At 31.1% G+C, this 10,494-nt stretch overlaps 3 protein-coding genes across 3 annotated transcripts; 2 read left to right on the forward strand and 1 right to left on the reverse strand.

Annotated features, from left to right (window-relative positions):
- Positions 1 to 1,039: 1,039 nt before the first annotated feature.
- LOC129911356 (ragulator complex protein LAMTOR4 homolog) lies at positions 1,040 to 1,749 on the forward strand. The gene is made up of 2 exons (XM_055989123.1): positions 1,040 to 1,295; positions 1,366 to 1,749. Exons 1-2 carry the CDS (start codon positions 1,042 to 1,044, stop codon positions 1,544 to 1,546), a joined length of 435 nt encoding a protein of 144 aa, XP_055845098.1. The 5' UTR covers positions 1,040 to 1,041; the 3' UTR covers positions 1,547 to 1,749.
- LOC129911355 (vacuolar fusion protein CCZ1 homolog) lies at positions 1,638 to 5,276 on the reverse strand. Its single transcript, XM_055989122.1, has 7 exons — positions 5,102 to 5,276; positions 4,941 to 5,038; positions 4,780 to 4,873; positions 4,499 to 4,717; positions 4,266 to 4,441; positions 3,922 to 4,208; positions 1,638 to 2,122 (listed from the first exon to the last, which is right to left on the reverse strand). The coding sequence occupies exons 1-7, from the start codon at positions 5,174 to 5,176 to the stop codon at positions 1,638 to 1,640; spliced, it is 1,434 nt and encodes a 477-aa protein (XP_055845097.1). The 5' UTR covers positions 5,177 to 5,276.
- A 2,804-nt stretch (positions 5,277 to 8,080) lies between these two features.
- On the forward strand, positions 8,081 to 9,276 carry LOC129910025 (signal recognition particle receptor subunit beta). The gene is made up of 4 exons (XM_055987266.1): positions 8,081 to 8,348; positions 8,450 to 8,756; positions 8,810 to 8,935; positions 8,997 to 9,276. Exons 1-4 carry the CDS (start codon positions 8,243 to 8,245, stop codon positions 9,187 to 9,189), a joined length of 732 nt encoding a protein of 243 aa, XP_055843241.1. The 5' UTR covers positions 8,081 to 8,242; the 3' UTR covers positions 9,190 to 9,276.
- The last annotated feature ends 1,218 nt before the right edge of the window (positions 9,277 to 10,494 follow it).

The raw sequence follows: 10,494 nt of genomic DNA on the forward strand, positions 1-10,494 counted from the left end.
GTTGAAGCTCATTTACATTGCACGATTTTTTGGATGATGATTAGTTTGGCCGTTTTTTATTATCCCACTTGATCCATATAGATCATTAATTAACACGTATTACAACAACTACATGAGATCTTGCATTTCATCAGGATCACGAAATGCGGATCTTGCTTTTCATTAGAATCGTGATCTTGCTATTCATCAGGATCACGAATCGTGATCCTGATCAAAAGCAAGATCTCATGTAGTTGTTGTAATACGTGTTAATTAATGATCTATATGGATCAAGTGGGATGATAAAAAACGGCTATTGTTTATTTTGTTTGGTGAAGCGGGAATGAGGGGGTAGAAAAATACATCTGGCCAATGGAATTAATTTATTTTCAGTCCATCTTCTGTTTAAAAAGGATTTCTATGTTTGGTGTTTAGGCCTTGGTTCAGCTACTTTTATCTTTTGATATCAGTGATAAAGCTGGGGTTTAGCACTGGTTCAAGGTTCATATGTGTTGTTAGCCAAATCCTTGCTTAAATCAAAGTTATACCACAGCTATTCCGCTCACATTGGGAAGTTTATTTGTTGAACCAATTTTGTACAACTGGTCCTTAGGTGTGTTGCTTTGCAAAAATGGTTCTTTTGCCGTCGACAGCATTTATTTAATGCTTAGTACTTAAAGTTGCTTTCATAAATGCTTGAATCATATGTTTAAGTCCCGAAATCGGTGCATTCCAATGTTATTAGATTATGGTTTTTATAAACACATGAGTTTTTGCAGCTCCAAATGAACGTCACTTTTAGGTTTTTATATCAAATTCCATTCAAAAAAAAGAATCGATGCTCGGAACATTGTTTAAGACACGTAAAACGCAGTGAGATCGATTTTATTTTTAAAGGAATTCGACATTAGTTAAAAAAACAATAATTTTTTTTTTTTTTTTTTAAATAAAATGTGCATCAGCATATCTCCTTACAACAAACTAAAAAAAAGAAACTTGGCAGTACTTTTTTTTTATTTCTCAAAGTTGTTACCTCTGTTTGTTTATACATAAAAAACAAATATGGCTTCTCATTTCTTATCAGCTGTTCAACAAAAAAATTTGCCATCCAACTGCACAAAGAAAAACATCGACTACCCCCAATTTTTATTGTTTATTTATCGACAAAAACGAAACAAAAATATGGAAAAAATTGGAAATCAAATTGGCTACTTGATCCTCAAGGACGATGGTGCAGTTTTAGAATCTGGTGGTGAATTAGAAAACGATGAACGCAGTGCTAGCATTTTTATGGGCATTTTACAAATGTCAGAAACGTAAGTTGTTTTATTCCTTAATTTCTTTCTATATTTAAAAATATTTCAAATAAAAACAAAACAAAATTAGAATCGATGAAAACTTCATGCCAAAAAGCAGTTGTGAAAAGATCTCAATCATTTACGAAGATCACAGCTACACAATGTGCATGTCGAATAGAAAAATCTATGTTATCAAACAAAAGCACACAACATCGAGCAGTGGATTCTCGGATTTGAGCAGCGAGGTGGGCAACTCGATAATTGCTTGAGATTCATTTGGGTCGAATGGAGGTGAAACGAGAAGGAAAAGGGAAAAACGCATCAATTGGCGAACACCATTTATTCTTATAATAATTATGTTTATTTGTCAAAAAATACATCATTTGTAATTTCTTGGTCAAAGATCTTCTTGGCTTCGTTCGTTATATCTAATAAAGTGGCTCTGTTGTTTGAGATTATTACATAAAACTGACGCCAATTGGAACTTTTCTTTACAATCCAATAATCGTTGATGCATTTGACATGGACTTCTTCCAGATTGTCGGAAGTTTTGTCTTCATGCAAATCGGCAATTAGATTCATAACATTTGGTGGAATGTTACAGGTTTTAGGTCTACGATGGTCGGTGTAGATGTTGGTATGATGAATTAGGCTTAGTTCGTTGATGAAGAGAAACTTTGGACTGTTGCTGTCTGTGATATCGGCTGTCGGAGTTCCGGCGGTGGCGACGGTATTTGGGATTTTCGCTTTTAGTGATTCTCCGATGTCCGAGGCTATACTAGATAATTGAGGTCCCATAAAGGAATGCAGCTCGAAGAAAAAGTCATCAGTAACTTCGCTGTTCACTGCAAAAAATAGAAGAACCTTTTTAACAAGTTCGTTATCTTCGTCAGGGAACATAATTTTGGTCAGGGAAAGTTAAGGAATTTGGTCACAAATTTTTTTTTTGTATCATTTATAAAAATTTTGCTGGGACCCTATTTTGTTAAACGACTAATAATTTTTTTGATGCCGAAACAAATATATTCTTTTTTGAAGGTTTTCATTGTGCTGTAAAAAAAATCTGAAGTCAGAAATATAACCGAATATGCAAAAAAAAAACAATTTTTTTTACTACCTACTTCGAACCTTATTCTTTTATGTAAGGAAAATTGTTTAAACATAAATCGTATCGGTTTCTATAATCACTGTTTTCCTTCTTTAAATCTTTATATTATATCGTCACCGGAACGCAAGAATCAGCTAATTTGATTTTCGTAGTTTTGAGAAAATTTTCAAAAAACGTATACACCTGTTGGTCAGACTCTTTCTTTGTCATGAAAAAAAAACTAATAAAACAATACTGTAACAACAATAGGTCCGCAAAATTAGTCATCTGCTTTTTGCAGTTCAAGCAAATCGATTTACCGAAGATGAATCCCCAGATAACTCCACAACGAAAAAAATGGAGTTAGCTGGTTCTTGTATTCAGGTGACGATAATGTACCATAGAGATATATATTAAGCCAAACACACTTACTTCATCTTAAGATATCTCGGGTAGTAAAAGAAAAGATTTAAACAGGTCTTGAAAGAAGGTTATAGTTAAATATCAGTCCGTTTTTTGGCTTAGAAGCTTACTAAAATGGCTTTAGCAATTTACTTAAATTTTCCGCTATTGAGATTAGTTTAAAAGCCAATAAGTTGATAGCAAAAAATAAAATAATCTATACCACACTGCTAACAGCCTAAGGCGAAACATGGGGATGAGTCACGCTTTTTCGTGAATGAAGCCAGTGTTCATCGATTTATAAAAATAAAAGGTTCTTCAGAAGAAAATCGAGAAATTTTAACGTTCAAACTCGAATGCCGCAGATTAATTACACTGCCCAACAATTTTCAACTTTTTAAAACTTTCCAGACAAATTTATATCGAATCTTATAGATTTGGATTCAGTAAGCTCAAAAATCATATTGGTTTCTTTCTAGCAGCTTTAGTTTTTGACATATTTAATTTTTCATATTTGGGGGAATGTTCATTATTAATTTTCTAGTTTTCTTTATTTTGAGCGTTTATTAAAATTTTTCAAAAAAATTATATTAAACTTAATGTATATGAGGTTATTTATTTGTATCTTTTTTTTTTTAAATATTTTAGTTTTCCACTGGTTCCTTTTTGGGAGCTCTAACTTTTAAGATGTTTTCGTTTTTCACATTTTGGGGATAGTTTCTTTTTTTAGTTTTTCTTATCACAAGCGTTTTTAAAGCTTTGGTGGAAAAATTTATTTCAAATGCAATGTATTTCGGTTCAGTAAGTAAAATAAAAATTTAAAAAATTTAACAAAAAACAAAAAAAAAAATTGTAAGAACTTGTATGCCTTTTCATGTATGAATAATTAAAACTAGAGCTGCAAAAAAAAAACTGATGTTGTTTTCGGAATCAGCACCCCCCCATGAGAAATGATAAACAACTGTCTGGAAAATTTGTGTGTTGGGCAGTGTTATTACTGTAGTCTCCAACATAGAAGAAAGAAGTACGTTGAGGTAAGAAACGTTCCTACTCATGAAATGATTATTTCAAAGAAATATTTTTTAATTTTTTTGGTCAGAGAAAGTCAGGGAATTATATATTGAAAAATAGTGGACATCATGAACTTATACTCACCATCAACGAATAAACATAGAGTAGCACTCATTGCTCGATAAATGATCTTATGATAGCATTTCAGCTCCCCATCACCAGTCTTTAGGTAAACCTTAGGAGCTTTGGTAGAGTTAGGAAATGTCTCTGAATCCTCTGGTCCATTTATAAACGATCCTTGTCGATAGCCATCTTGGCTAGTCGAACGTTGGAGAGCAGCTCCACTCAACTCAATGTTTGTCACTTTAGGGAACACTGTTCCAAGCAAATATTCATGAATGCAATACAAATCATGGGGATCTAATTTTGAGCTAAAAGAAATAAAATTCAATGAGAGTCAATGCAAATCGGAGGATTTATGGATTTACCAAACAACTTGATCATTGTAGAAGAAGATTGTATTCTCGATTGTTGGAAATGTTGCCTGAATCATATTAATAAAATTATGAACTCTCAAGAATAGAGCCTTTTCCAACGGAATGTATTGAATGGTCCGGAGGGCGTCTAAGACATCACAAGCTGGTAGTTTCAATGTCAATACGTACTACAAAAATCCATGAATATAGAAACCAAATCTTTGTTTATAAAAGAAGGCACTCACCATTGAGAAGAAATCATTGAGTTTTTTACGCAAATATTCGGCCTGAGTGAGTTCTGAGTCACCAATCATATTTGAACTGAATTTGCCAGCAAATAAACGAAACATTCGATAGGATTGCTCTAGAACAGCACGAAAGACTTTATCATGAACTTCTCCGCCCCTATATTCGGCTTCTTCGACGCCATCTTTCAGTTTGATTTCTTTTGGAACATTTATCACCTTTTTTGGAAATAAATCATTGAGTGAATCTATAAATCTTAATTATTTAAAAGTCTCTTTACCATAACCATCCAATAATCTTTCTCTGGTTCGAAAAAGAGTTGTGTTGTCTTTTGGGTGTGGACAGCTTTACAACCGTTGGTGGTCGAGAATTTGCTTTTGGAAACAATTGTTAAGAATTCAATTGAAAAGGAATTAATAGTTTTTCTTGATCTTTTATTACCTTGAAAATTGAATAATTGCCTCACTTAGACCGATGTCATTCTTTTTATTGTCCAATTCAATGTCCGATGGGTAATAGAAAAGGATTTTGTTTTCTTCCTAATTTGTAAGGAATTTGATAGAACTTTGGTTGAATAAAAATGGAATATAAAAGAAAGTTACCTCTCCTTCTTTTTTAGACAAATTTGAATTGAATATGTAAAAACTTCGCAAGGACATTTCAATTTTTTGAATCATTTTTGCAAATTTTATTTGTATCTTCCTTATCTTTACTTTAATTTTATTTTAATAACAAAAAAAAGAAAAAACAGCTGAGTGATGAGAAATTTGTCTGAATATTTTTGACATTTTACGATTGACGTTTGGAGGACTGTTTGATTTAAATTTAAAAAAAAAATAGTTCTCATCTCTGCTTTGAGATTGAACAGTATGGAATTGGTTCCATTCTTTTCTTTGAAAAGTGGAGTTGAAACGTAAATTAATTTTTTGGTGGTAAAGGTATAACTACAACGGCCACTTTTTGCAAAAAGTGAAAATTTTCAAACTCATTTTGTGACAGTTTTTCCGACCACAAAATTAAAAATAATGATGCAGAAAGCTTATTTACTTTTTACGTCATTTGTAGTTATGGCTTAACACACACAAGTCGTTGTTGTTTATTCAAAACATTCAATATGAAGTGATTACACAAGCAAGTGATTATACAACATACACAAACCTCTTCTAACGGCCATATTATTCACTAGTTTAAAAAATACATCTGGATGTAAAATTGTCAAATGTCAAAAATAAATCCAAAATAGTTATCAAGATTTTAACTATGAAAATAGTTAAAAAATAGTTAAAAATGACAATTTTTTTCTCTGTGTGATAGTGAATATTATGGATTTGGATTTATTTTTCACATTTCAATTTCTTTACATCCAGATGTAAACTAGTGAATAATATGGCCGTTAGTAAATTAATTTTGTTTTAATTATTTTGGTTAAAAAGAAAATTTTTTTGATAGTTTTTTAACTTTTATTTTTATTTATTTTATTTTAAAAATTGTACGTGGGTGTTTTTTCATTTTGATTTGCTTTTTAATTTTCTTATTTTTTTCTGTGTTTTCAGTATACATTGCAAGATTGTCGAAAATATTTCGATAAAATGGTGCAAATTTTGGCATGAGTTTTTCACTTGCCAAGAGAATAGAGAATCCATCCAAACGGCCTTGTAACGAGTTTTAAAAAATATAAAAGAACTAGAACACACCCTTTGGAGAAACATAACTTACCTTTCTGAAATTTGAAAAAAATGTTAAATTTAAAGCCTTAACTATATTGGCTCAAAAAGTGAAAAAGTACAAAAGTGAAAATTTTCAAACGCATTTTTGTATAGTTTTTCGAGCTGGAAAATTAAAACAAATGATGCAGAAAGCTTATTTTTTGGTCGAAAAAACAATTTGTATACTCTTTTTCACAAAACATTTGCGCTAGCCAGAAAAAAAATATTTTCACTCTTGTACTTTTTCAAAAAGTGGTGTATGTAGTTAAGCCTTAACGCTGATTACTCCCAAATACAATTTGACTTCAAAAACAAACTACAATTTCGCTAAAATTCAAACTAGAGGTAAGTTAACTTGATTTCTTAACTCGTTTTCATTTACTTAATCTTGAAGACATGATAAGATTTTTACTCTTCTTTTCTTCTCTGGCCGTGCATGAATAAATCAATATGGATTTTTTCAAAGCGATTATCAGATAGTTATTAGATAACTTTTCTTAAGTTTTAACATTCTTTAGAGGGTTTATAATATATTTACTAGAAGTTGTAAGCCTTAAAATCATTTCGAAATGCGTTCAAGTGCCTCCAGCCCTCTACCTGGCTACTTGCTTGTTTCCATTAGCGTACTAATAGGCTTAAGACCTGGTAAGTGGTAAGCAGAACGAGTTAAATATTTGCCCCCGCAAAAAATCCTTTCCAAAATGTAGCTCATACATTGTTTCCTTCCACCTATCCTAAATCCGAGATTTAGCTAAGTAGATTTAGAATAAATGTCGAAGTGTTTTCACTGGCCAAATTAGATTTATTTTGACATTTCCAAGATTTATTTTGACGTTGGTGTATGACATTTCACAAATCACAAAAAAAGTTCATCAAAATTAAAACTTTTTACATTAATTTTTTAAATTTCTCGTTATTTTGATTTAAAAATGAATTTGGAATTATTGTTATTACATTTTTTAACAATACAAAGCAAAGTGTGGGAATTGTTTCTCTGCCCACGGAGCTGTCCAATTTTGTCGACCCAAATCTCTCCACCAAGAGATCTTCTTCGTCTTGCTGCCACGACTTTCTGTTTTGTTTCTTGGTCAGCATCTGCAATTTTTAAATTATATTTATTTCAATTTTATAATTTATAAGTTAAATTTGTATGAGTACTTACGTTTATAAACAATCTTCCCGTCTAATTTAAATTTAAATTCAATTTTGATTGTCAAGAAACAAAAAAAAAAAAATGACAACTGACTTTTATGGCGTTTTTAATTAGCAATCCGGAATTGTTCTTCGATTCCGAATCCCATTTGAACAATTTTTTTTATTCCGAAGAATCTGAAGTTTGGTGTGAATGTATTGTTTGAGTTTAAAATGTTTCAAATTTCATTTGTATTTGTGCTGCAAACATATTGTACTGCTGACATTTAAATCTATGAATGTGTGAGTGATTCTGCTTCTGATTCTGTTTTTAAAACCAGAAGAGAAATTCTCTTTTTTTCAGAATCAGAACTGTCAGTTTTGCCCAATTGAACGCATTCAGATTGCTTTTTTTTGCTTCCAGATTGCCAATTAAAAACGCCATTAGTTCTCAAATTTCTTTTTTTTTTCAATTTTTGTTTGCAATGGTCAAAACTCTGGGTAAACCGGGTAAATTGGGAAATCTGGTTAAGAAACTGTCAAACCCATGTAAAATTTTTACACATTTACCACGTTTGCCAAAGTTTACACCGTTTAATAAATACCCCTAAAATGAACCACAAACGAAAAACGCCACAGAAAAAATCGCATTATGTAAATACCCTCCTATTCGTTTTGATTAAAAAAAGTAAACAAACCCCTTAAAATATAATATTTTTGGCAGCACTTTACTTCAAAAAAATCAACATGCGTGTCAAATCTCAACCACACGGCCACACGGAGTGCAGTCGTCATTTCTTCTTGTCAGATTATTTTTTTTTTGTTTTGTTGGCTTGACACAAAATATATTTTTATTGTTTTCCATACAACACAAGTTCGAAATAAAATCAAAATTTATAACTAAAAATGGATAGAATAAATGAAAAATCAAATGGAAATGATGCAATTGAACAAGAAGCTGGCGATATATCACAAATTCTTATTGCATTAATTGCTGGATTGATTATTCTAGGTAACAAAAACAGAAAAAAACAAGTTTATTTTGTTCTTTCTTTTTTAATGTATGTAAAATTTATTCTGATTCACTTTCTTATTTCCTTTGGAACGCAAAAGTCATTTTCTTCATCTACAAAAGTCGATCGTCGTCCAGAAGACATTTCATTTTAACCGGGCTCTGTGATTCGGGAAAAAGTGTCGTCTTCACACAACTTCTTTATTCAAAAGTTCCTGAAACTTTCACCTCGATTGCCGAGAATGTAGGCACTTATCAAGCCGGACGACTATCAGCTCCTCTGGTTGATATCCCTGGCCATGAGCGGGTACGTGACAAGTTCTTTGATCAATACAAAAACACTACAAAAGGAGTGATTTTCCTTGTGGATTCAGTTACCATTCAAAAGGATGTTAGAGATGTTGCTGAGTGAGTTTGCAACAATTTTAAGGGTTTTCTTTTTATGTAAATGATTATTTCAGCTTTCTTTACACCATTCTATCTGACCCTGCCATTAGTCCTTGTTCAATTTTGATCCTTTGCAATAAACAAGATGAGGAAATGGCCAAGAGTGCTCAAGTCATCAAGACACTATTAGAAAAAGAAATGTAAGTCTTTCGTATACCTCCAAAAATGTATGTCTTTGAAATACTAATATCATTTTTTCAGGAACACAGTAAGAAAGACTCGTACAAGCAAATTGCAATCTGTTGATGATTCGGAGAATAAAGTTGTATTCTTAGGCAAAGAAGGCAAAGATTTTGAATTCTCTCATCTTAGTCAGAATGTTCAATTCTATGAAGGTTCAGGCAAAAATAATGATCTTGCAAATCTTTCCGATTGGATTGATCGAATGTTGTGAGAAAATGATTCTCTTGGTTTACAAATTTGTTGACAAAATTCTGTATTTCTCTCCTCACTATTTTTTTTTTTTTATATCAGGGTGTAAATAATAAAATAATATACCCAAACTTACCGGTTAGATATTTTTTTAAGAAACTTAAATAAAAAGAAGATAAAAACAAGTTTTTTATTTTGTTTGAATCTGCACTTTCATCTAGAAAATTTTATATCACTATACACAAAGTGAATGTAAATCTCTAGAAAGATGATGATGGTTTCTATTTGAGATGTGGGTCAATGACTGAACAAAGAAATGAAAAATTAGTGTAGCAGGGTTTTCTCTTTTTTTTTGGTAATTAAATTTTGGGCTAGTTGGCTAAGTGATATTGGATGTTCGCCTGAATATATGCAAAGATTTTTCAATACAAGAAAGAAAACAAATAATAAAACGAGTATAAGAGTAGGCGTAGTTTTACAAGTTATAACGACGCACACAGGTAAATTTTCCCAAATTCATGGCCAAAACTACAAAAAAAAAATTTGCGATTTGTTGTTTTTTTTTAATGCCAAGTTGTTTACAAATAACATAAGCTTAGAACCTGATTGATCATGCGATGCAAATTGTAACTGTTTAATCAGTAGATGCTTTCAAAGTAGAACATTTTAATTAACGAGTGCAGTAGCAAGGTTGGTTTCTTATAAGAAGTAGTTTGCTTTATTTTTTATTTAATTTTTTTTGGTGATTTTAAAAATAATTAACATGGATTCTGTTGCTAGTGGTATGTTAAAAAAAGATAATGACAAAGATAATGCAAAATTTTAAGTCTAAAGTAAATTTTAAAGCTTCTTAAGATAATGTGTTTGAGCAGTAAAAACAAACAAATTTTTTTTCTTTGATAATGAAAAAGTTAAGTTGATTTGCGTTTTTCTGTACTGAAAATAGTGTTGAAAAATAGTTAAATGTTTCCTTTATGGGAAACAATCCTAAAACATTGCGGTTTTTTGCGACTTTTTATAATATTGGCTTCAAAAGGTGTTGGGGACGGTGATTTTTTTTTTTTTTTTTTTTAATTAGATTTTTCTTTTTTGACACAGGATCGTAATTAACTTTCATTTTTCTTTCAAGAAATAAGCTTTCTGAATTTTTAAAAAGCTGTTCGTCACGTGACATTACAGAAAAAATTAATTTTGTTGGTACCAAAGGTTGAAATATTGAAATTTCGGAGCAAATAGAGAAAAATTTAACGGATTTTGATTTTGCATATATGAACATAGAAGAAGATGGCTGAGTGCCTTCAGAAATAACAACACCTTCTTAAAACAA

This window comes from Episyrphus balteatus, chromosome 2, assembly GCF_945859705.1.
Source record: "Episyrphus balteatus chromosome 2, idEpiBalt1.1, whole genome shotgun sequence".
Classification (NCBI taxonomy): Eukaryota; Metazoa; Arthropoda; class Insecta; order Diptera; family Syrphidae; genus Episyrphus; species Episyrphus balteatus.